At 42.8% G+C, this 27,199-nt stretch overlaps 1 protein-coding gene across 5 annotated transcripts in view; it reads right to left on the bottom strand.

Moving 5' to 3' along the window:
- The window catches only part of SORCS1 (sortilin related VPS10 domain containing receptor 1), a 505,175-nt gene that overhangs the window by 842 nt on the left and 477,134 nt on the right, over positions 1-27,199 (bottom strand). For 3 of the 5 annotated variants that reach the window (XM_003787187.2, XM_003787188.2, XM_012803562.1), the window contains exons 23-26: positions 24,968-25,099; positions 16,234-16,333; positions 1,291-1,396; positions 1,018-1,178 (exon numbers count right to left, since the gene is read on the bottom strand). In XM_003787187.2, coding sequence (XP_003787235.1) covers positions 1,018-1,178; positions 1,291-1,396; positions 16,234-16,333; positions 24,968-25,099 — 499 coding nt within the window. The remainder of the gene's footprint in view (positions 1-1,017; positions 1,179-1,290; positions 1,397-16,233; positions 16,334-24,967; positions 25,100-27,199) is intronic. The other 2 variants (XM_003787186.1, XM_003787185.2) reach the window with 1 other exon arrangement.

Here is a 27,199-nt window from a genome sequence, read left to right as displayed (position 1 = left end):
ATTACAAATTTTACGTAAAGACCTTCTAGGTGGTTTGGTATTATTACATTAGAGCGAAGCATGAATGGTTAGATAATTATTTATCCATCTTAGTCAGCAATGCAGGATCTAGATGGAAACATTTACAGCTTGAATTCCTGATGCCAACACACACACACAGGAGGAACCAAGGAGAGAAATGGATCAGCAATCGTGGCTGCCTGCGTTTGTCTAACTTCCTGGAAACGTCGTTCTGCAGTAAGAAACTGGGGCTTAGCACGCCAACTTCAGTCTCTATACCTCTATACCTATACCTCTACGCTGACTTCACAGGTGGAGAGAGCTCTGTCAAAATGGGACGAAGTCCATTTTAAGACTTTTGCTAAGGGACAGTCAAAAAAGAGGAAGAAATATGCCAATCTGCTCCATAACTGTTAAACTCTCCATCGGTCTCTCTCAGGATGCCCCGCTCCCTGGGTCTTCTACAAACTCTATGCCTCTTGCCCTCAAGTTCCCAGGCCCCACATTTTGGGGGGGAAAGTTTCTAGATTGCTAGAAGAGGTAATAAAAACTTCCCCAGGTGATCAAGCTGGCTGCTCCCATGGTATTAGCCTTGCACTTGTGTTCTGGGGCTCAGAGCTGGGGTAGGGGCTGCCAAGTTTGGTTCTAATTAATATATACCCCGTCCCTCAAACCTTGGCTGGCCTTCGGGCCCGCCAGCTCCAGCCTGTGAGGCTTCTCCTTCTTATGTATTGTTAGAGAAAAATGCTTTGCTCTTTGTTCAAAATCATTTGGAGTTCAATATTTTAAGGAGGATTTTTGCAAAAAGACTAATAAACTAATGAAAGAATAAAATTAAATAGGAGCAAGAATTTTTTTTTCTTCCTAATAAGAAGAAGCAAGGATAGAGGCATCTTAGCTGTTTCTCTCAGGGGTGTTAGAGCAGAAGAAAGTGGTTATTTCAAGCCAGAAAGGGGTTAGAGAGAGTCAGCCATTGCCTACTCAGGCTGTAGAGCCGATGGCTGGGGAATCATTTACCTATGAGCTGTGACTCCACCTTCTCATCTATAGGTTGGCCAGGCCTCCTTAGTTCAGCCTGAGGGATATTGGGCCTGCTTTCAGAGTGACTGACTGGACTGATCATCTCTTGTTCTTTCTCATTCTGCATCTGGGCATAAACATTAATGCCCGGGATCTTCCTAAAACATTAACAGAAACCGTCACTGCTATGCACATCACCGTGACACGTGCTTCTGAACCTGTCGAGGAGAGGGATGGGGTAGGGAGACACAGGGATGGAGGGACACGCACCTTTTAAACTTGTAGATGACGAACACCGCCAGCCCCACAAATACCACTGAGAGCAGCATCAGCATGGCGGATCCGCTGTGGGCTGGAGTGAGGTCCACCAATGGTGCTGGGGGAGAAAGCAAGGCAGGGTCATGAGCAGAGGCCTGGGCAGCTGGGAGTCTGGGAGAGGACACAGAGAGGTTCACACACAGCATGGAAGTCCCAAGAAACCACGGGCGGTGTACGCATGAGATGCATGTCAGGGGGCTGACCAGGGATGTATCTGAGCCTCACATCCTCACAACGCCCCAGATGGCCATTTCCAGCACTGCAATGCAGTAAGGGAAGACACAGACCCTATGGCCAGACTGCTTGAATTGAAGCCCTGCTCCACCGCTTGCTGGCTGTGTGCTCTGGGGCAAATTGCGTCACCTCAATGTACTTTATATGATATGATTAGAAAAATTGGACATACCCCATTCAGTCATTTGGAGGATTAAGTCAGCTAATGAAGGTAAAGAAGGCACTCAGAGAAGTGCCAGGTACGTATTAAGCCCTCTATAAGCATAACCTTTTATTTCTACTACTGCTAATATTATTATTATGATTATTGCCAGTATCTTTAATTATTACTATTATATTTTCCTATACTCTGAATCCAAGCTTTCCCCATCAAGCAAAATATATTACTAATGAAAGCACCAACAGAACATTTTTGTGAATTAACCAGCCCTACTCTAGCGGCTGCCACGTACAAGGAGTGTGAAGACCACGTGTGAGAGAGAGAACTGCAGAGAGACAGACATGCTCATGGCTCTGCACACAGAACCCTGACGGCTACGTGAAGATTGTACCGGGGCAGTCACTCTGGGGGAGGGACGTGCAATCTGGCTGAGTCCACAGCTTCCTAGAGCTCTGATCGCCCACGTCAACAAGCTCCAGCCTCTCCAATGCAGTCAGCTCTCCTTCAGGACAAGACAGAAGCAGCCTCTGCATCCGTAAAAGAGTATCCTTCCCTGCGTTTCCCCTTCAAAGGTCATTCTGGAAAACATCTGTCCTCCATCTTGGGGTTGAATCTGTTGTACTTGTAACGACTATGTTTGCAATTAACTTCTACCCTCTTAGAAACTGACATTTTGCAAATGTAGCATAGCTCAAGCATAAAAGACAAGCCACATGCGCCCCATGGAAGCCTGGGTGCTGACCTTTCGCTCCCATCAATTCAAGCAGAGCCTGATACCCAGAAATGCAGTTGACCTTTCAGCACCACTTTCCGTGGGTTTTCTCTGTTGAGAGCTGAGAGGCCAATATTCTGGTTCACCCAAGTAAAAAAGTTCAAGAATAAGTGACTATAATACCGATGATCTCAGACAAGACTCTCCTCTGTTTCTGCCTTGCCTGATTTGTCTGGGATAACACCCCAGCCACTCAGCAACGATACTGAAAGCATATTCTGTATAAACACATAGTTTGGTGAAAAACCAAGCTCAAGCCATCTTCCTTAGAAAACAGTCAATTAGGGTAACTGATTTTTAGGAAGCACTGAATGTAAGGACCCCCCGACCCATGGCATTATTTTCTCTCCCCAGTAAGTCAAACAGTATTTTAGCTGAGAAGTAGGAGTGTTTGAGTTTGTGAATGAGTTTGTGAATGGGCGTGGTCCTAATGCAGTGTAACACCCAAGGCAATTCTCCTTCAACTTTGAAATTAGAAAATAAAGCCCTCAGTAGCAACAGCAAAGAAGTCCAGAAATATTTCAGAACTCACAAGGCAATTGGTAGGCTGTCATCAGGGGAGGAGAGCGCCTACCATTTGCCATACACATTATCACCATTGATTTTCTGGACTAGACAGGGACTATGATCCCTGTTAAACAGATAACAACAGTGAAGTTCTCGTTTCTTCAGTGGCAGACACCAGAAACAAAAAGATATTTCTGAGGCTGAGGGTCAGGGCTAACACAGTAAGACAATTAACAAGTGGCACAAGTTAAAATGCTAAGTTTTAAAAGGAGCCATTAGAATCATAAATCATATATTCTTCAACTTGGATGATAGGTTTATATATAGATACGCATGTAAGTGTGCATGTACCTGTGTATGTGTATGTGTGTGTGTGTGTGTACACGTGTATGTGCACATGTAAAGGGGGAAGAAGGGAAGAGAGTGAGGAGGAGAGAGAGAGAACAGAGAATGAAGCCTTCTTCTCCCCCACCCCGTTTCAACGACCATCAACCAATAGCCAATTTTATTTCACTTGTACCCCCATCCATCCCCAACTTCCAATCACTAGATTATTTTGAAGCAAATCTCAGACACCATAACTCTAAAAGATTTCTCTCTTTCCCTCCCCCCACTCCATATCTTAAAGGAAATCTTCTACTACAAACCTTTAATTTGACAGAGAACAAATGGAGGCCCACAGAGGGGCCACAGATGGTTAGAGGCAGAAATGAAGCTAAACTCTTCACTCCTAGCTAAATGCTCTTGCAGCATAACCAGAATATCCATGTTATGAGGAATACTGAGGTTGCTTGAAAAGTTTGGCATTTGAAATAAACAGAAAACTAAGGGAAAATCACTTTTCTCAGGCTCTTGGTAACACAGAAAAAGTAAACACGTGAGCGCACACACACGTACACACACACACATGAGCTTTCGCCCTTCTCTTTCCTTGCTCCTGTCTCTCCCATCGCACAGCTAAATCTTTCAATTCTAAATCATTCACACTCCACCTGTCATTCACAAACAAGTGGCATCCACATTGTTCAGTAATTAGTGTATTATTCCAGGAAAATGAGCTTCAGCATCCTGAGTTCTAGAGTGCATATCATCCATTCCCCCTCCCTTGGCTCTGTACAGTGTAGTCACCTCCCAGAGGCAGGCCAGCAGAAAGCGGCAGTGGCAGAAACTGAGGACCACTGCCCTCCGTGTTTCCTGGGTGGCTCTGCCTGCCGATCTGTGCCTGAATATAAATGGACCCGGGATTGCTCCACACAGCAGCAGCTGAATATCTGAGTTTTCCCAATACTTAAGTACATTTGTATGTTTTGCTGAGGAATGGAAACTTGTGATAAATGGGCTTTAGCTTGTTGTTTGGAATTAGCATAAATTAATCCCTCTCCAATTGCAGCTTCAATAAGGTAAATGTGTGGGGAAAGTGCTGAGCCATTTTCGCCATTATTTAAGCCTTTATTCACAAAGGAAAACGTGGATAGAAGCCATCCTCCACTGAGTCAACATTTCTAAGCCTGGGTGCTGGCACACATCGCTTCTAAAATCCTTTGGGAAACTGGGAAATGCACTGAATTATTCTATCTGACTCGTGAGGATCTGGGCTGATTATCATAATAGGAAGGCAAACAGCAACAACCACAGTCTCCTTGTGAGAAGTGATTGACATGCGGTGAGTGCCAAGTAAACAGTCACAGTTGTGTGGATGAGAGTAAACTCAAAATTCCACATTTGGGGTTAAGTAACTGCTATGATCCCTTTTTGGCATCACATCTTGGCTCTGCCATTTATGGGCTAAGTCCCTGAAACTGAGTCTCAGTTGCCTCATCTCCATTATCACCGTTATCAAAATGGAGACAAAACTGGAGTGTTTGGGTTTGGAAGCTGTGAGAATAAAATGAGAGACACTGTCATAATGACTTGGGCGCAGTTTTTCATGCACGCCCGCTACTTTTAGAATTGTCATATTATTGCTATCATATATCTGAAAGTGTATTCGATAGGGAAAAAAAGTCCTGAAAAGTAGGGAAAGATTTCCATGGTGAAATAATCCGGGAAAATGGTACACATGGTATGTGCCCTTCTGGAGACTCACAACGCACACCAGTGTACAAAAGGTCCTCAGCAGCCCTTGCAGAAGACAGCAGGTTGAACTTTACCATAGTGCTTCACAAACTCATTTGACCACAGACCCTCTGAAGCCCCGGGTCTCACCCAACATTTACCAGGAAAGGTCTCACCTGAGCACCACTTTCTCCCTGGCTACAACTTTGCTCTTTTGTTTGGTTCATTTCCAAGTTTTAAAGTCAACAATATGGTAGCATCAACCAGTGAAGCCAGCAGGAACACCTTCCCCCTGCCTTGTGTTCCCTTTCAGTCCATTAGAAGTTTTCTGAAGAACTTTGATGCCCCTGAAACTGTGAACTCTAACTGCATTTGGAATCTAAAAGCTAGTGTGGCCAGGATATAGCAGAAGCAAGTTCACCATCTCTCAAATTTTCTTTTTTTCTTCTCCAGACTCCAAAGTGGACCCAAGTCAAGGTTTAATGACATATCATGAATACTACAGAATCCATGTGATCTGAAATATTTTTTTTTTGGAAATTAAGGTGATCTAGGAATAGCAATGAGCACTCTAGCTTATCTAGAGTGCAAAACAGGTGGAGAACCCCCAGTTGGCCAGGGTCTTGCTTCCAGTTCACCTCCAAATCCAATCGTGAGAGTTGTAAGAATGGCTAGACTATATTGAGATAAAGCCAAGAGGCTACAGGCCAGACTAGGTGGGAATTACTAGGGAAAACTCTATTAAAGTAACCAACTGAGGCGTCATTAGACTGAGGCAGCTCTGGAGCCCTGGGTTTTTATGTAAGCAATCTACAACCTAACTACGTGTAAATACTCATATTCTAGGGAAAAAGAAAAAACAAAAACAAAACTAGACTTAACCAACCAGACACCACCAACCAACCTCTAATAGGGACTTTTCACTGGAATCATCCAATAAGTCTACTGCTCCATGTTAACCAACTAATAAATACTTTCTTTGCTTTTCTTCTATGTTTGCCCCATAAAAGCCTTTTCCTCATGTCCCTGGGGGAACCCCGGATAGTTTGTGGTCTGGTGCTGGCTGATTAAGGACCTGTTTGCTCAAGTAAAACATTTAATATTTTAGTGTGCCTCAGTCTATCTGTTCATGGTTCTGGTGCTGAGCCAAGCATTGTTTCTGGACTTAAACTAAGGGTGAGTTTAAATGACAGGGAGCTGAGGTCACTTAGCCAAATAATAAACAGTAGTCAGAAAGGGTGAGTTGGTTTTCTAGAGTTGAAAGCCAACGAGGAATCTACCCGAGTCAGAATTACCTAGAATGTTTTTGAGAAAGTAGGTTTCTAGTCATCACTGGATATATTAGTCCCCAAGAGTAGGTTCCAGACATCCATACATGTCACAAGGGACACAGGTGATTACATAACAGCTCGAGAATACTGCCTGGTGAGCCCCACCTGCTCACCTACTGTCATTCATGAAGGGATCAGTCCTTATCATGAGGGCATGCCTGACTTTCATATTCTCTGGATCACTAAAGCAAAACAAAAGCTAAGAAAAAAATGCTATTATTGTTAATAGTATCTCTAGCTCTGGCTCCAGGAGAGAGTGTTCAAAATACCTAAGGCATTTCAGGTCTCCCCTGAGCAGTGAGCTGCATGTAGCTGGATTGCATGGCTGTGTCCATTCTCTGCCTTGCTCAGTGTCTAAGCCTTGTGAGTTTGAAGCTCCTCCCACCAAGAGGTGAAGACTGTTATTTTCCCCCTTGAGTCTGGGCTATCATTCCATGTATAATGTGCATCTGGCCATGAAATGCAGTGGAGGCCACAGTGTGCTAATTGTGAGTTTCAAGGCCTTGCAGACCTCTGCTTTCTCTCATGCAATCTGCCCAGGACCACATGTGAGCAAGCCCAGAACAGTCCCTGAAGGATGAGAAACCAGGTGAAGGACAACTTAGTTATCACAGCCAAGGCCATTCTAGGGTAACTTATAGACAGCCAACCTCCAACACTGGGCAGACTAGCCAAGGTCAGCAGAGCTCCCTGTTCAGTAACCCATAGTTGAAGACAGAAGAATGCACATGGGCAAGATGAGGCAAATAAGCCATAATAAATGCTTACAGCCAAGCCACTGAATTTCCCAGTGGTTTGCTACATAGTAATAGCTCACCTACTCTCCCCAAAACTCTCTCTTTCAACTGGTCTGATACCTAGTTAGCAATTCTCACCTTTGGGCTCTACACAGGCCAATACTTGCTAAGGGATGTCCATCCCTACAGGCAGGATGGCGGTAAAAGTAAGATGACCATAAATGGTCTCTTCTAAAATAAGACAGTTTAAAAATGAAAGAAGGGGGCTGTTAAAGCCTCTGCTGATGCAACACACATAACTCAGGCCAGTTCTGGTCATTCCAAACTTGGTGTTGAAAAGACAGCTTGTCCTGGGTGCTGGCATCTTCTCTGTATCTTATACATGACTGTGTTCTCCTGCTCCTGTTTTTCCCATGCTGGTTTCCCTTGACCATCTGCCTTGCCCTCCCTTTGGGGAATTGCATGCCTATACCCTCATTATTTCTAACCTGATGCACGTCTTTACCCTGTTTCTGCTCATCTGAGGGCATCTGGAGACATCCTGCAGCCTGGTTGACTAAGTGTAGTTACCCTGTGGTCATATCAGCTCCTTTCATGGTCCCAGGTATTCCTAGAAAAAAATGGTGATGAAACTGAATCTATTAGAGTCTAAAGAGCACCCTCATTGTGGGTTCCTGGTAGACTGATGAAAGTCTCACATTCATTTAATCACATTGGGGAAAGGGATATGTGTAGATGTCTTGGCACCTGTTACTGCTTTATGTAACTCTGTGACAATTTAATAACTGCTAAAAACCCCAGGGTCTGTGTATCTGTGAAATAAGATAATTACATGAAGAGGAAAACTATTTGTTTTGGGAAAAAAAAAATAAAAGAAAGGAAACATACTAAACCCATGACTTTACTCACAAAAGACTTGGAAACGATGACAGAGTGGACATAAGCTAATCAGAAACTTAAGAGACAGATAAATTCATCAGCTGTGGAAGAATTTCACTGGGACTAATGTTATTCCCAGATGAAAAATGTTATTTCAACATTCATCTTACTCTTCAGAGCTCCACCGCTCCTATTTGGTCTCTGCATCTAAAGTGTGGCTTAGCTCGTACTGTAGTTCCTAAAGCTTCCTGAGTAATGGTAAGTCTGCCTTCCAGTGAAAAGTCTCTGTCTGGGGAAATTGGGGGGCAGGTTTTATAATGCATAGTGATCTAGGCCAAAACACTGACTTTCTTACCCCCTCCCAAATTTACTCAGAACATACCCAGTGCTTGCAACTGAAGCCTGCAAATATTAATTCTCTAATATCTCTGTGATAATATCTTTTTATTACACCTACAAAAGAAATTAAGCCACTCAGCATCAAACATGAAGGCCAAGATCTCACAGGATAACAGTTTTATTAACAAACCCACACGTACCCTTGACAAAGGACACTTTCCCGAAATGTAGCAGCTTACACAAGGCGAATGATGGACCAGAGGTAGCAATGTTGCTCTCATTTTTTTTTCATGTTTTAAATTTAACCAGAGATGTGAAGCTTTTCCTCTGATACATTTTAGCCTTTCAAGTTTTTTTTTTTAATTACATGTGTACAAAACTCCAGATGAACAGTGATGCAACTGGAATGCTAAGGGTAGACTAGCACTTGATTCTGAAACAGGTGCAGAAATATAGTGAGATGTGCCTGTCTCGTTTCCTGCCCATGCTAGCACAGGAATAGCATCTAGATAATATCCTTTGTTCAATTCTCACAAGATTCATGGCTATTCAATTACATTTGCCACTCCGATTCTAGTTCACACTTTAATCATTTTTCAAATGCTTCATGGCCACGGCTCCTGGCTGGCCCTTGCTGCCATTCATCTAGGGGTGGATACAGTATATACTAGACTCAGAGGCATGTTTCTTTTTTCCCCCTTGTTACCATTGTTATCTATCCATTCTGCCAATTAGGTTGGCTCTAAGTATGCCAAGAAATTAGAAATTTATGTGTACTGCTAATTTCCTCTCACTTAATATCATAGGCCCTTATTTAATTCATGCCTCTGTTCTAGTGTAAATCAGATTTATTACTGGAGATGGTCATTCAGCTTTCCTTCTCGTGCAGATGGATTTCTGTCTGTGGAAGGCTCTCTAGCTGTAGTTGTTGAAACTGCATGAGCGCCATTTGGGGAACTTGCTAAAAATGAAGATTCCTGGCCCGCCGGAGTCCCTCTGGGTTCCCTCACTGCGTGCGGGCGAAGGCCTGGAAAATCTCTATTTTTATGAAGCTTTCTGGGTTAACTGCAAAGCAGAGACAGGTTTAAGGAAAAAGCACTTTCGAGTGGAGATCTCCAACCCTAAGTTGGAAAGAGATTTTTCCCACCATAGGACAGGGTTTCATTCGTCTCGAATGGTTTGAAGAAACCAGCCAGCTATTGTTTTTCTAGTCCATCTGCACAGAAATCGGACCACCCAAATGCAGTTTATGTGCCCAGTAAACAGCTCCTATGAAATACAAAGGTCCCTTAAGGCTTCTTGTTTGCAACTTCATACAGATTAGTCTAGTTAGGCTTTTTTATTCTCAAATAAAACACCAGTGTTGCCCCTCCGCTGTCTCTTTACCCTCTATTCTCCTGTAGAAACTTATCTCTTCTGCCTGAGGAGAAACAACGCATTTTTAGGCCAGTGCCCACTCCCCAACCCCAGGCCCCACCAAACATAAAGGACCAAAGTTACTCCTGACCACCAGTCCTCAAATATATTGAAGAGGCTTAAAAGATGTGCACCAACATTTAGGGCTTTCTTGCGTCACCTGTCAGTAGATTCTTCCTGCCTGAGAATCTCCTAAGAGATGGTAAATGAAAGCCCATCGTTTAATGGATGGTCCTGAGTTTCAAGTCCCTTGTTTCCAGCTTCTTCACAGGATTTTTCACTCAGGTGTCTTATGACATCCAGTGCAACAGGGACCACCAACTTCATCTTCTGTGACAGCCTAAAAAGAGGCTCAGCCTCCTAGGTCTCCACCTCCATCAAATAAATTACCATCTCTTGCCTCTTGGGGTGGAAATTTCTATTTGTAAATGCATTGTTAAAAAGGAAAGGATTATGAACTATTGCCCAAACCTATTATCTTTTTAAAAAATCCTTTCATCAGCCTCTTTTTCCCTTTCACATGTCTATTATACTTTATCTTCTCAAACCTGCATTAATAAAAATTCCCTCACCAGCATATATGAATAAGAGGCAACAACTATATACTTATGTTTTCAGTATAGTTTCTTTTCCTAAACTTAATCCATCTCTCTCTCTCTGCTCATAATTTTACCTTTAGTAAATATGCCAATTATGAAGATACATATCTAGGCGCCCAAATCATGTCTGATGAAACCAGACAATGTCTCCTTGCTGTGCCTTTGATCAACACAGCCTCTCAACCTGCAAAGGTGAACTCCTATTCAACCTTAAGGCTCAGGTTTATGGAACCATTTGCATGGAACATTTTTCATTCCCTTCAAGCTAGAATTAGTAAAGGTTCATGCAACTACTATTTGTGCTTCAGATCTAGCCAGTGTGGAGTGAAGGAGGGTCTCAATTTATTTCACATTCCCTAATGAACCACAGGCTTAAAGGAATAATTGCAAAGCATGGCAAAGGAGCATGTGAAGAATAAGATGCTGAATTTGAAATGGACCCTGACCTTGACTAAAAATTCCAAGTTACTAGGAACACTGAGAAAACGGTTGCCTTTTAGGGATATTTTCATAATAGCTCAGGTTTGTTCTGCTACAAGTACAGTAGAGATCTAATGGTTTTTATCAGATTCAGAGCCTCCTAGAGTCTTCCTGGAAAAACTCTCTCTAAAATGACATCAGAGTTTTTAAAATATATGATGTGCAAGATCAAGGTAAGTGCATAGTTAGAGAGGGAGGGCAAGGGAAATGTCACAAAGATGTGACAAGGTCTGGAGAATGGGGAAGTGCAAGGTGTATGACCCTGAGCTTTGCCCTAAGTGAAGTTGCTCCGATATTAAAAATACTTGTCAGTGACCAGAGCAGGAAAATGAAAGCCCAAAAGTTACACTTGATTCAATCTCTTTCAGAGGAAGCCTCTTGCCGATTCCTCCCCCATTCTCCGTCAGATCTCTTATTCTGGGATACAGAACTCCAGGGATCAGGGGCCCAATTTTCCTTCAACCTGCCTTCTCTCCACAATGCGCATGTGAACAATTATAATACATATTAAAGGGGCACTTGTCATAAGGGGGAAAACACAGAGATTACCTAAATACTTATTAGATAAGTTTATGCAAGGCTCCACTCACCAGTTATTTGGTAGCATGTCACAGAGACAAATTCACAATTGGATAAATTGGATCTGAAGACTAACAGGAAGAAAAGGATTTGAATATATCTATGTAGGTTATAAATTAAGTACGCATTTAATTATTTTAAAACGCAGTATTTGTTGAGCACTTGATATGTATAAGCCCTTTGGTAGGTACAATGATGGAGCCAATGGAAGGATAATTACAGTTAATTAAAATTAAATAGGAGTGATAACAATGATGATGATGGTTGTGCTCATCAGACACAGATTAAACAATCCATATTGTTGGGGGTGTCTAATGCAGTCACACACAAGCCCTCCCCCTCCCCACCTCCTCTCCTCCTAAGACAAAGACACAGGGATCTGGTGAGCCCCATACCCCAGAAGTTCAGGCCAAAAGATCCTAAACTGACAGGCAACCGTGGAATGTGCTCACCCCCTCACGGCCCCATGCAAAAGTGGTCTCTCACTGCCCAGGGTGCAGACACCATCTTTGTTTGCACTGCCCAGGCAGGTCACCCCCTCCTTCCAATAAACCTGGTCTTAACATCTCCTCTGAGGCCTCCTCTCTGGGCAGCACTGTTTACACCTTTCACATGTGATTTCACACAAAGAAGCCATTATCCAGGCACAGGTCTCTGGATAGATGTCACGTACATGTTGACACTGAGCCTAAGCCTCAAATACAAATAGACTTAGGGGATGGAGAAAGGTAAAGAAGAGGGGAGAAACATTCTAATCGGGCATGGCATGAGCAAAGACACGGTTTGGTTGAGATACCAGTGTTTCAGTCTTATACTCAGCTGGACTGATTCCTGGTATCTTTAGGTTGGTTTGCAATGTCATAGCCCCTATCTGCCAAACACGGATGCCAGCTGCCATGGTACTGAAAACCAAAGGAAGCTCCTCAGGTCATGGCCCTCCCCCAACCTTCCTGATAACATCCTTCCCATTCTTTCCTTATTCTCATACAATTTCAAATCTCTCCTTTCTGCAAGGAGAAGTTCAGAAACATAGCTATCAGAAAGGGCTAGACATAACTTTTTTCCCTGTCCACATTGGAAGAATCAGAGCTGTCTCGGGCCACACATTAAACACAAAAACACTAATGAAAGGTATATGATTATCAAAAAAAAAAAAAAAGATACATGCATATTTTTCATGATATCTGACACCACAGATAAGCAAAGAAAGTCCTCACAAAATCAGGATGTGGCCTGCAGGCTGCAGGTTGGACACACCTGGGCTAGGACCCGAACAGGGACTAAGTTCAAAGCGCAGCTTAGCTTAGGTACCAAAGTTAATGAATTCCCAAACAGAGTGTGTGGGGCGAAACAAAGAAAACCCAGTCTCTGCTGACATTCAGGTATCTGCAAATACTTTCCTTGGGTTCCCGCAAGAGCAAATAGAGAACTGAATTTGAAAACCAAAATGAGGCTAGTAAATTCCTGAAAAGAGACAGTTCTTTTTCCTTGGAGACAAACCACATTATGCATTGCCTCTCTCGCCGACAACATACTCTGTCTCAGACATTTTTAAAGGAAGGCTGCTGAACATCTGCTAAGCAATTAATGGGATGCAGCAGCATGCTCTAAGGGCCCTGGGAAGGTGTTAGCCATCCTGCTTAGGACACATGAAATGTTGGGACAGTGGGGTTTTTTTTTTTTTTTTAATTATTTTCCCCTGTCTGCAGGGGGGATAGAGGGAGGAAAAAAGAGTTGAGGTGGAAGTTCTGAATGAAACACTCTTCCCTATTGTTTCTCACCTATTCCAGGCTCCCTCCCCCATGCTCTTGCCAGCCATCCACATATGAATAAGAAGGAATGGCAAGCATTTAATCCAATAAGAAAGAATGGCAAGCATTTCAGTCCACTGATCCCCACCTAGTGCCAAGTTTCCCATGTGTGAGAGGAGAATTCCCTCCACTGTCTTTGGTATATATATGTAGAGTCTACCACCCTGTCCAAGTAGTTTTTTCAAGTCAAGCTGCTAGAGCTAACTTAGGAGCAATCTCCAATCGGAAACTCAACCTCTCTTGTATTTTATGTCTAAATCATGACTGTTGAAAAGTGCCAATCTTGACACACCCTTGTGTTTGGTATGTGAAAGTCTGGCCGAGAGTGGCTGCATCTGTGAATATTTCCAGTTCTAAAACTACTATGACAAGAACAGCCAAACTCAATATAGCAAAAGTTTCCAAGACTCGGTTATCCTGTTAGCCCTTGACATTATCTTCCTTTGCTCTTCAAACTGGAGCCAACTGTTTATCTAGATCTTCTCCAGTGGCTGAGCTGCTGTGACAGAAAGTTCAGAAATTCCAGTTGGTTTGGTTTGGAATTGCACAGCCAAAGACCTCACTATAAAATCTAATAGAGAAGAATACTTAATAGTCACAATGGTTAGGACTCAAAGAATTTTCATACTCTCTTCAACTGGCCCAGCTCAAGACGGGGTTTTGACTTAGAACTGCATTTTTCATTTTGTTCTCTTGCTGACCTTGCACCATGCATATCTCTGTTGGAAGGGCTCTCCCTCAATCTCTGTGTGCTTATTTGGGTTCCCAGTAACATACTTGTCTTTCGCCAGCCCTCTCGGGGCTGGATCCTGCTTCCCAAACTCCTAGCTACATAATGAAGTAGAAATATAAACTGAAGGAATTTTTAGGTCTTCCCAACTTTGTATTATTTCTTGCCATCTTTATACTAATAGAAATAATTTTTCATAGTTATCAGGAATTGACTTCTTTTTCCACTATAAATCCATGGATGCCTTTGTATGTCCTTGCTGTATCTGTGTCCCTGGTCAAGCCATTGGCCAAACCAGTCTCAGCTAAGCAAACCCTTTTTTTGATTCCTTTTTTTTCAACTTAGTCCCAGCTCTAAACCAGTTGTCATTGAAAGAAGGCATTTGCGAGTAACATTTTAAAAAAGATTTCAATTCAGTAAACTAATCTCAGCTATCTTTGGAGTTTGATGCAACCATCAGTTCCATAAAAAGCAGACACAGATAATAACTGATTGAAGAGAAGTACAGAAGGCAGAAAAGAGATGAAATGTGGATGCCGCCAAGAAGTGAAGAATGGGAGACGTGGGGCTGGCTCCCACCTCGCTTCACCTAGGGTGCTCCCCTGGAACACAGGCCTCTGGTGCACAGCACAGTACCTGTTTCTGTTTGTTTGTTTTGAAAAGTCAAGCCTAAAGATACTGTTAATTCAGAAGCTGAATGTACAGGGAAGCGAATTTTGTGTCACAAAGGATAACTAGTTGGTCACACCCAGAGTTCAGTATGAAATATAAGGCTCAGTTGTCTCTAACCCCTAAACTTGAAGGGAAGAAAGAGTGAATACTGAGGTTCGGTCAGCCACCTAAACAAGCTATATTGACTGATTCGATTCAATGCATCAGTGAGCCTACTTAAACCAATTTCAAATGGTTACTTTTTCTTCACTTGACATTTGTCTGTGGTTTGGCTATTAGGACAACTATAACTACAATTTCTGGACTTTGATCACTCTCCAATACAACCAGCCATGTGTGACTCTATCATGTGTCACCCCCATTCACCAAAGACCACTTCCTTTCTGGGTAGGAAAGGCCGATCCGGATCACCAAATGCCCTGCGATAAGTGGGTGGTCTTTTCTTCATAGGCTTTTTACCAGCATGCTGGTTAGAAAGTGGCGTTTGTTAATTTGTTTTCTGCCTGGCTTTGACCAGTGATTGATGCTTTTGAAGGCAAAGACTGTCTCCAGTTCTGAGAGCACTGCTTGGCCCAGAGCAGTTAGGCATTCAATAAATGTCTAGGACAAGATGCAGAATAACAAATTAGCTTGCTCCTCCTTGCTCCTCCTTGCTCTTAAGAGTCATTTTCCTCAAGTGACAGTCATAACTGTCACACTCTGTTCAAGCTCTCAGAGCTCACTAATGTAAGTACCAATGGTTCATCCTGGCACATTTTCATGCTCTACCTCCATATCACATACTTAGGAACAGTGGCTTCTAAATATATATTTCTTTATGGCAGTGGAATTTTTTTAAACTAAATCTTCTATGAACTCCATGATGAAAAAAGATAAAATCCAGGAGACAGAGAGGTTAGTGGCCATCTTCCTTGGTCTTTCTCCAGGTATAGGGGCACGTCCAGGAATCTCCGGATGCCAGAGACTGTAGTTGGTAATTGCTACATTTGTCCTCATTTATTCAGCATCTACGCAGCCTTTGAGGTTTTTTATCCTTGGTGTGTCGGGCCTGGAATACTCTGAAGCTCAATCCTACCCATCCATTAGGGTTCGTGCCCCAAACCACTTCCTTCATGACACATTCTCATATCATTTTGACTGCATGTAATTCATCTTTGTTTTCAATTTCTTATACAACTTGTCATTAAGAATAAAAAAATAGAGCAAAATTATAGCAAAGTCCCTTCTATTTCCCTCCGCACTGCATTATCCTGGTACTTTAAAAAGCAAATCCTTTGTAACATGCATATCTTGAGAGTAAGGCTTTGCAGAAAGAATAGAAAAAAACTTCCTTGCAAAGTGAATATTATTCTCAAGATTTCTGTTGAGATGAAACATGCTGCCTATGAAGGGATATATTTAAGTGGTTCACCGACAGTTTTTGCCAAAGACAAAGTAGAACCTTATTCTGTTGTTTAACTGATTCCCCAGAAAGAAGAAACATACCAGGAGGGACCCTCTGAGATGTGATGCCTAATTTCTGATAAGCAGTGGCACAGATTGGCTCCCCCTTTGACAGAGCTACTAGCCAGAACCCAGGAACATGAAAACTGACCTGCTGTTAAGTGGGCTGCGTGGACAAGGACTTGGACCCCTGGCTTCAGCTCAAAGTGTACTGAGTTTTGGTTGAGCTTGTGGATCAGTAATTCCGATATCTGAAAAAAGAAGTGTCACCATTATTACAACCAAAATTGTCATCATGCTGTTTATAAATGAAGATGCTGAGAAATACTTACTATGTTTTTTAACAAGACATTGCAGTATTATACCCATGAATTATACAGAGGAGTGTTCTATTATTTTGATTTTTTGAATTACAGAATATGCAAATATAATTATTTTTTAAATCATGACCTGACTTTATAATCTAATGACTACAAAATAGGAGAAAAAACTGTTAGCAAATCAAATCATTTTACTCTGGAAAATTATCGCACAGTATCTTAGCAAAGTCGCCCGGGTTTTTTTGAGAGCATTTGTTATGCATGAGGACTTAAAAGAAGTGGATGTGTGCAATTCACAGGTTCTGCTGGGATTCATATCCATTCACCTTACTTCCCTCTCATTCTACAAACCATACTCTGTGGCTTTCACAGGATAAGTACTTTATGAATATTTATTGAATGGCAAATTTGGTTCTGCTAAAATAATATATAGTTGAAACAAAATGTAGCTACAACTTAAGCAATGAATTGGCTCATCTTTTTTGATGCGTATGGATATTAAGTAAGCGGCTCTGCAGGCTGGCTCATGTGTACTGGACAGACCCAGGGAATTCTAGACTATGCAATAGTTAACTCCAACCTGCTCTGGGTAAAAACAGTATTGTGGTTTATATAGATGACATAAAACGTTGTCCATCTATTTAAGGTGAAATAAAACAAACCCAGCTCAGTTTGCTGTTTTTCTTACACTTTTGAGGAATTTCTGAAAAGCTCTTCGAAAAATGACCATATTCCTATTATTTTTATGAGGTCTCCTTGCCTTTTTTAATAATAATATTCTAATCATCAATTTAATTCTTGTTCAACATGTTATTTAGTCTAATTAGATGCTTTCTGATTATCATTCTGCTACTGCAATTCTTATTTTGTTTTCCTTTTCTATTTGTTGAGCTTCACTTACTCCCCTGCACTGAGTTGTCAAAGGCACACGTTTGAGCCCTTTACTAAGTAAACAGGGACTGATGACCCAGTTTTGAAGTACAGAGTCCCATGCAGAAGCCCCACCAGCAGGGCTTTGTGGCTGAGCACCTGGCATCCAGCACAAGCCCAGCCTCTCAAATGTTGTCATTTTAAAATGATGCCGAAAAACAAGACCGGGATAAAATTATGTTGAAAACAACTTAATTCGTTATGTTAGGCTGCTCCTTTTCTTGGGCGCTGGCAATCTTCCAATGGTCCACGTTCACAGAAGTGGATTTCTGTCACAGATCGCACAGAATACATTTCCGCTGTCTTCTCTAGCAAGTTCCTTTACTATTTTATTCTTATTATCCAAGTGGTAAGGTTTTAGAGGAATCTGATAGCCGATTTTTTTAGTAGAATTTTATCACAAAGATTTAGGCTATGAAACACACATATATAATTGCAGAAAAATATTTCAATTCAAAGATAAAACATTTGTCAAAAGCAATTAAGCAATTGGAGTGTTTTGCAGAATCTTTCGTGGGGATCAAAGGGAACTATGTATCTGTAAGAGAGAAACTTTCCACTGTCAACCAGGTGAAAGGATGTTTCTTATGCCTGAGACTTTTTTCTTCAAGTGAGAGATATAAATCGCTAAACCAGAAAATAGACTTCATCAGAACAACATGCTTCTACATTATAACCTCTGGGAGAGTCTCTGGGGAAAATAATTGATTTCCTATTACAACATTACTTCATTGTCTGTATCATTTATAAAATTAAGCAGAAAATACAAAAATAATCAGGTAACAGGAAGTATGTTTCATGTATTTATCTTGCAAGAAAAAGGATGTTCAACACTGAACACAGGCTTCGTGCAGAAAACCACGCAGAGGACACAAAACCAACTGAAATTTACATTGCACGAAAGAAAAATCTCAGTTAGAATCGTGTACTTTTCTGCTCAAAGGAGCAGCCAACTGTTTGCAGATTTTCACAATATTTGAAATGATTTCCATGCCACTCGAAGAGAAGTATTATTTTCATCAGATGATGAGTTAGTCCCCACACAGGGTGTCCCTATAGTCACCATACATAAAATGGGAAACTGTAACTAAATGTATCTCCATTTACAAATTATTGATTACAAATTTTAGGAAGAGGTGGCCAACATGTACAGAGTACTTGTAAAATATATTTTATAAAAATGTGTAATGAATATTTTGTGAAAAAGTCACATTCAGCTACAATTTCCCCATGTATGGTGACTTTAGGGGTGAGTTATGGGACACCCTGTATTTTCACATTTATTACATATACATTGAACCCTATTTTGGTAACGTTGCTGATTTCTTTCTATTTGTTCTAACATAGCATAGCTCAGGTGTTGGTGCTGGCATCTCCATGGAAAAGAACTGGAACTTAAAGGAAATACCAAAGTTTACCAAATTAATGTTTGACGAATTGAGACTAGACATCAGTTTTGTTTGACTCCTAATCCTCGGCCATTTCAACTAAAAACATTTTACTTTGACTACTTGACAAAAAGAGAGATAGCAAAAGATAGGTGGAGAGACGTCTGGCAGAGTGGGATTAGGAGATGAAAAAACAATGCAGCATTTCATTAATGAGGCTGCCATCCCTCATTCATCTGTGAAGCACCCAACTGAAAACAGGACAACCCATATGGGCAATAGGAATAGGCAATTCCTAACATCATCCTCAGGACGGCCACATTCTCTTCCCCAGCTAGTAGAATGGGTAACAGGAGAGATTTTGGCTAGGAGAGGAGCAGGATAAACTGCCGTGTACAGGACAGTAAGGCAAAAGCCTCAGTGAGAAGGACAAACACGGCCTGATAAGACTCAAGTGAAACAGTGTGTGATTGCTGGGAGTCTGGACCTGCTGCAGTTCACTTCTCTTTCTGTCTGGTGAAAAGTGTACTGTCTCAACACATTTCATTTATCTTTTATACAGTCATCCTTCTTCTTGCTGTTCTCTTGCCCAGTCTCCTATTCCACTTCAGGTAAACAATCATGACCAAGGAAACAACATATCACATGTATTACAGGTGCTTACCTATTTGGTGGAATATGCCTATGATTCAAATCACACATAGTCTGCCTGGTGGCAGACTAGATTAACACACTTAATCTAAACTACCACTTCAAAGGATGGTGGAGACGCAGTACAAATACTGGCCAGGCCACCATTAAAACAACGTCATAAAGGGACCTGCTACAGGGAAATCATCACTCTTTCTCTTCATCTTATTGACTTATGTTGAAGATGAGTGTAGAGGTCACAATCAACCAGGGTGGGCCGAGGTAACAATTCTAAATTCTCAGGGGCTTGAACTGACAAAGGCATATTCATTCACACGTCATAGCTCCTGCGGGGAGGTGGTGGTGTCCGCTCACTGTGGTCACACGGGGACACAAGCTGGCAGAGCAGCCAACTCAAACATTTCCACCTGCCATATACACCAGAGAAGGGAAAAAGAGCTCTCAGCATTCTATAACTAGTATTTGAATACTTCAGCTTGGAAGTGATGCGTATCACTTCTGCTCCCAACTTATGGGTCTGAATAGGTGCTGTGGCTCTGGTCAACTAGGAGACATTCAGGGGGTACAAGCTATTGTGTAGCCAGAAGGCTTGGGTACACAGCCTGACTGGAAACAGTCAGTCGGTGACAGTGATGGTTACTATGCATTCTCAGATTGTTAGAATCCTTGGAATTGTTAGATTCCAATCCTTGGAATGTGGAAAAAAGGAGTTTAAGGACAGTAGAGAAGTTTGTAAATGCATAAAGCATAACCCAAAGGAGAGGTGCAAGGTGAAGATGGAGACCTTCAAGGACAAATCTGTCAAGGACAAAGCTCCACTGGGCTGAGATGCCAATGCCTGCTCTGAAGTTGGTAGGAGAATCAAATCCTACTGAACACACACAGCTTTCTGATGCCACAGGTAAAGAGAGCCTGGCCTGAGAGGACACTGGGCTGACTTAGTTGGTCAGTCCAATTCTGACCTGTCATGTTACTAAGGTCTATTCAATCATAGTTGAGGACTATTCCTTTTATATTCACTGGAGGAACATCTTTCCCAATTCATACCACATGACATCTGGATTAAGTAACAGGGAAGCCAGGGAGATAGACACGAAGTTCTACTAACACTAGCTCACCAGTCACGCTTCTTCTCAGCACGAAATAATCAGCTGGATTAGCGTGCCTGAGAGTTTCTTAGATGATGTCCGGGAAGAAACAAATTGGCCACAAACACTTCTCTCCCTCGGTTTCCCCATCCCCAGCTTTCAGCTTCTGTTTCTTTCCCCTGTATTCATTTTGAATTTTGATCCAACTCTCACTTACTTTACCTTCTCTAACAGTTTCCCTCCATCAGTGACCTCCCTTGTAAACTCCAGAGGATTTTTATAATTCAACTGCCCAGGTTAAAAAATTCTGGACCACCAGGCAGACTATGTGGACACACAGAAAATAGTCTGAGATTATTAATTACATTTGATAATACATCTTTCATTTCTTAAGATGCTGCCAGTAGACTATTCTATTTTCACATCTGATTATTTCTTCCTCAGATCTGGGGTTCTGCATCTGTCAAATATTGTATGATAATATAAACAGCCAACAAGGAAATCATACTGCATGTGGTTAATTTTTATCATAGTGGTTTCTGTCCCTTTCCAACGTTTTCATGCCCTTTAAAGATTCTGAAAGACAACACAGGTAGGTTCCTCATCTCCCAGCACAGCATTGCAAATAGTCTCCACAGAGCAGGGTCTTTCCTCCCTCCAGGACAGCCAGACACAAATCTGCTGAGCCCAGAGAACTCAGAGAGAAGGGAGAGCAAAGCCTAAGAGCAGGGCCTGCCCCAGTCCTGAGCAGCTGGCCTCCAAAGAGCAGCACGTGTTACTCCGCTGAGGCCAGCTAAGGGCAAAGAGAGCCTTTTCTCACTCAGAGATCTAAATAAAGACTGGCAGAACCCTCCCAGACTGAGGTCACTTGATTAACCCAGAATCCATCATCCTGATAACAGGGCCACCTACTCCCCACTGTGAAGATTTCAATGTATTTCAGAGATAAGACAGCACAGTCCAAGAGCATCCTGCTCTCTGGACGCTCTCAGAGAAAGTGAGGAAGGAGAGCTCAGAGCCCTCCCCTGGGGCCTTGCCCCCCAATCGGTGGAGGTCATTTGGCCCGGGTCCCAGTTCTTCCTCTGCTGGGGGTTCTACACTATACATTCATAGGAAAGGGCCAGGGCATGAAGAAAGGAGATAAGGAAAGCCTTTCCTGACTTTCAGTTGAGATTCACAGTGTAGCCTTCAAAAGAGAGTGTTCATTTCTGCTGTTTGGTCTACTCTGTGTTTGGCTTAGATTTCTGTATAATTTCTTACAATGGAAGTCAGCAGCTTTTGCCTGCCCATCATTCCTTCACCATTCTCCACATTTCTCTTTGAGGAATCACGTCCTTTCTCCACTCTTGGTCCGTTTGGTTCAGGGAGGGTATAAAGCATCTGAGTTTTCCGTTGGCAGCAACTCTATCCCCATGACTACAAGGGACTGGTTAAGTGACGCCACTTCACCCAAGTCGGAGCATATTGTGTACCTGGGGTTGCTGCCGATGCTTTCGTAAGAGGGGTACTGTCTTTGGGATGTGGTTGATAAACTGGCTAAGTAGGAGCTGGGGGTTCCTGTGGCCAGCCTCGCTCTGCTGTGTGTTGGCTTCAGTCTCAGGCCAACTTCCCATATGGTCTCAGGGAAAACAGATGGAGAGAGCGGGAGAGAGGGAAGTGATTTGTTGACATTCTTGAGTGGCTCTGAATTCATCCATGCTTGAACAGTATCTCTGGACTTCTTAATTAAAGAGTCTGTAAACCCATTTTTTTCTCCCTAAAGTTGTTTAAGTGACTAAGTCAGAGAGAAAGATGAAAGGACCCCTTCTACATTAAAAACTACAGGTTTCCAGGGGGCAATTCCTTTCGTAGGGTCTAAACATGTGCCTTGGTTGTATAAATTGATTTCATTACTATACTTTCCAGGGTAACAGTGATGTTCACAAGTAAGACACGAGTTTCTGACACACTTTGTTTGGCATTTATGGGCCACTGGATTGACCTTGGCTTGAGTGCTGGGAGAGGTTAGCACATGGGCAATCTTCCCGTACAAAGTTTCAATCTCTAGCTTAGTACCTTAACGCTATACATCTGCATAGCTTACATCAGCTCATACCACTCATATCAGGCTTTCCTTTTCTTATTATTCTTGTTTTCTTCTCCATTTTACGTAATTCCATTCATTAATCCCTGGTTCTCTACTCCTATCATTCTCTCTTCAAATACATGACCTTGACTACACCAGTCTACTTTAATAGTCCTAACTTTTTTTTTTTTTTGCATTTCCACATCTCTTTTAATCATACAATAAATGTAAATGCAACCATTATCTGTCTATTGTTATACATCATCTACTCTAGGTCACGTACTTTGGTATATCACTTCTTTAATCCTCTTTAACACTCTATGAGATGAGTGTGACTTTGGTTACATTATATAACTTCTCTGGTCCTAACTTTTCTCATCCATGAAATAGACAGACATGCACAAAAAATCAGAAACAAAACTGGAAAACTGATTTATATTTATCTGAATCTATGTTGTTTTCTACTGAGCTGTGGACTTCCTACACAGTGTGCCCTGTGCTAAATCACACAGCCGTCAAACAAGCCAACTGCTTTCAGATCTCGGAGTAGAGGTTTCATCGATGACTAATACAGGCTGCGTTGGGGACCATCCCGCAGCTCTCTGAGACTGCCTTTGGAGGAAGCACCCAGAAGAAACAGAGAACGAAAAGCAGTTTAGAGAAAACAGTCAAAGCAAGATACATCCATAAATAAGTATGAGAAATTTCTCTCTAAATTTCACCTCGAAAAATCATGCAGAAAATATTACACTCTAAGAGAAAAATGGCAAGTGTGAGAAGTAAAGATACACAGACGATGTGGCACGTAGGATAAAAGCTGACTCTAAATCCGTCCCCTCTCCCGTGCTTAAAAAGATTATCATCTAGATTTCTTGGAAAACTAACAAGATTTCAGAGGAGAGACAATGGCAAGTGTTCACACCTAAACGCCTCGGCAAGAGATCTGTTCCCCCTCTAGGTTCTCAGCAGGGCTGAGAAATAACTCCTTCTTTTGCCCCCCAAATTGAGGCACAGATAACAATCTTTAGGACGTGATGGGAAGCTGGGAGGGGACGAGCTGGATGCAAATCTGAAAGACTACCTGAGGTCCACCCTTCACCTCCACGAACGCTAGGAAATGGCGTTCATAGGGCTTTCTGGGGAAGCTCTGTTCTTCATTACTTGAACACAGAGGAAATCACAGAGTTGAGTCTTCTGCCAAGTGAGACCGTGGCAGTTCAAAGGAGGGTTTGTGCTAGGAGGTGGGCCATGCCATAATTTGGGGCTTTGTTAATATTGCTCTTATAGGGGCGGCGCCTGTGGCTCAGTGAGTAGGGCGCCGGCTCCATATACCGAGGGTGGCGGGTTCAAACCCGGCCCAAGCCAAACTGTAACAGAAAATAGCCTGGTGTTGTGGTGGGTGCCTGGAATCCCAGCTACTTGAGAAGCTGAGGCAAGAGAATCACCTAAGCTCAAGAGCTGGAGCTTGCTGTGAGCTGTGATGCCATAGCACTCTACTGAGCATGACAAAATGAGACTCTGTCTCTTAAAAAAATAAAAATAATGCTCTTATCGAACTTTCTCAAGTCATCTGGGAAGACTAGAGGTCATAAGGCTAGATTATGGGCTTGCCCAAAGTAAAGGGGGAATAGCCAATATTTGTTCGGTAACTGAAAGGAATCCTACACCTGGAGGAACTGAGAAACGGAAATCATTCGGTTGCTACAAGGGCACATAGACCCAGGAGGATCATTTCAACTGGACAGACAAAGAATGGCAACACAATAATCCCCACTACAGAGATGGGAGAGTCTTTTGAAGTTTTAAAAAAGGAGGAAAGAGAAGAAAAGAAGGGGGGGGGGCAGGAGGGAGAGAAAAACTGTCTCTCAAATTCTCCAACAGGTGGTGGACATGAGGAGAAAGGTCCCCCTCAGAGCTGCCAGTGGAGGTGCTCTGGAGCCAATATTATACATTTATCATCAACAACACAAATTCGATCCTAAAAGAACTAATGATTGTATAAAAGTTGTGTCTTTTAAAGAAGATGCATATTGTGTAATTTGATTCACACAACATCTGTGGTAAGATATAAGTGGGTTCATCCTCTGGGTGTCATTCAGCTACTTGCTTTTTTTTTTAACTTATTATCACAAACAGTTTTTTTTTCTTTTTTTCTTAATGACGGTGCAAATAGATTTATTCATTGTAAATACTGCAGGGAAATCCATTATGGGACTAATTTAGCCATTCCTTATAATTAACACTCTATTAATTTTGGTGTTTTGGGTCACGGTATAGTTAGAATCATCAGTTTATGGATGAGAAATAAAGGATCAGAAAGTCAGAGACTCCACGTACAGCTGGAGCTCACTCTCTTGAGCCCAGATTCCCCAGGGATCTTTCTGAGCTGCTGTAGTGATAGTCAGGCTGCAGATGGAGGCTGCAGATGTCTCCCGGGACTCACCTGCTCCAGATCATCTGCTGACCTTTTTTTTTCTCCTGCTGGATCATGATAGGGCAAGACAAAGAGTTCGGCAGCGGTGGGTAAGCCAGGAAGTACCGCCACCAAGATGTGCTGGGCTGGAACCCCAGTGGCCTAAGGGAGAGACACAGAGCTCACATAAGTCCTGTAGAAAAGAATAGTGAGAAGTGACCAGGTATGTGAGAGGGGATGGGGACTGGAGGAGACCCCAGGGAGTGGAGGGTGTGCAAGCACAGGTCTGGGTGCATCGGGCAGGAAGGTCCACGAGATGCCGGACCAGGCTACTAGTGCAGGCTCCGGAGTGAGACTGCCCCATGATTAAATCCCAGACCCAACTCTGTGAGCCCCTAAGCCCACTGTTTATCTTCTCTGTGCCTGTACTCCCTCAAGTAGAAAGCAGGGATAATAGTAGTACTGGCCTTGTTGACAGGTGGTTTTGAGAGCGAAATGAGTTACACAGGAAGCATCTGTAGTAGTGTCCCTGGGGATTCAAGTGTCCACTCTTCTTCTCAGAAGGCATCTCCAGGAAGTGAATTGGGCCAGTAAAAAGTTCCCCACTCATGTTTCTCATCTGCCCCTTATGCCTTCGCCATTTCTACCCTAGCTTCCTCCTCCATCAGCCCACTGGAGTTACTCCTCAAACAGACCAGTCACATCCTAATTGCCTGACTCCACCATCGCAACCCACAGGAGGCACCTGATGACTTCGCCACAGCATCAGATTTGATGCTTGGCCCTGTTTCCTGAAGCTCTCTGAGCCTCTCACTTGGCCAGTCTGAGTCTTCTGTTAAACTTAACAAAGGTCACTCAAAGAACTGCTCTTTGTCTGAGTTCCTTTGCTGTCTCTTGAGCTTACAACCCAGGGTTTCCCCTAAGTCCTCCCTCTCTAAATGGTTCTGGAATCATCAGCCATGGGCTCAGCTTCTCTTGCTAGCTGCCATTCATGACACCATTTGGTGATTCACTAGAATTTCCTCTGCACATCTCAAAAAAAGAGCCTCTCATTTTCACCCCCCAAATCTTCAGTCCCCCTTTTGGTGGCCTGACACAGTACTTTCCCAGGTATCCCCTGCTGAAGCCCTGCGTCCACCTCTTATATCACACTCCCCCTTCCATCATATCAACTTCCAGACTACCCATCCTGTTGGTCTCTTCCTGTTTAAGTACCCACTGTCAATACCCCAGTTCAGTCCCCTGGACTCTTCCCTTAAGTTTTACCACAGCCTCTGCATCCCCACGAGGTAGGCACCACTTCCAGATTTACCCGTCCAAGGTGCTTGCAAGAATCCTTTGCTAACAGGATTAAGGGCAAGGCCTTCTGCAACATGGACCCACACTTCCTTTCCAAACTAATTACTCACAACTCACACAGGCCGCTTAGGACCTAACCAAACAGAATGGCACACAATTTCTCAATACTCCAGCCTTCCTGTGCATGTTTTTGTGTATGGCATCTCCCCCAGAATGTCTTTTCTCTATATTTGCAACTAAAACCTGCCTTCTCCATGATGACTAAAGCTGATTTATTTCACTACATTTTTCATTATTTCCCAATTAGGCTGCTTGTTCTGAATTCCACATGGGTACATTTTTTTTTGAAGCAGCAAGAAATTTCATTTATTAGGTCCACACCAAGTTCCTGGTGCTGTGCTAAGTAACTTATAATATCATTTTACGCAACCCCCCACAACAAACCTTTGAAGGAAATGCTGTTATGCCTTACTCTGAGCTGAAGACTTGTCATAGGCTGGGGTCCTTAGAAAGCTGACTCAGAGTAGAACATTTACAAAAAGTGGCCTTGGCAACCACATTTATGAGAAGGAAGCAGGCACAGACTGGGGAGAAGTTGAGCTGCTGTGTGGAAGCCCAATGACAGCCTCGAGAAACCCCACAGGGAGATAAAAGGGCCTTTCATAGTTGTCTTAAATTGGGGTGAGATGGGTGTGACTTCATGTACTGCAGCTCACCCTCAGACACGAGCCACCTTGGAAAGTGGCATGAGCTGTAGCAAGGCAGTGGAAGTTTGTGCCCATAGCACTCCTGGCAGATAAGGTGACCAGTACCTCCCTGTACCACGATCTTCCACGGTGGTGTGTCTCTATTTCCACCCCAGGAAAGATGGTCACTGTAGAAAGGTGAACAGTGGTTCAAGTTCATCTAGAAAGTGACTGCTGATACTTAGGATGCCCAGTCTGATTGTGAAGCCTGTGTTGG

Source organism: Otolemur garnettii, unplaced genomic scaffold (genome assembly GCF_000181295.1).
Source record: "Otolemur garnettii isolate 467f Iridium unplaced genomic scaffold, OtoGar3 scaffold00021, whole genome shotgun sequence".
NCBI classification, from domain to species: domain Eukaryota; kingdom Metazoa; phylum Chordata; class Mammalia; order Primates; family Galagidae; genus Otolemur; species Otolemur garnettii.
This window is presented reverse-complemented; position numbering and strand designations above follow the sequence as displayed.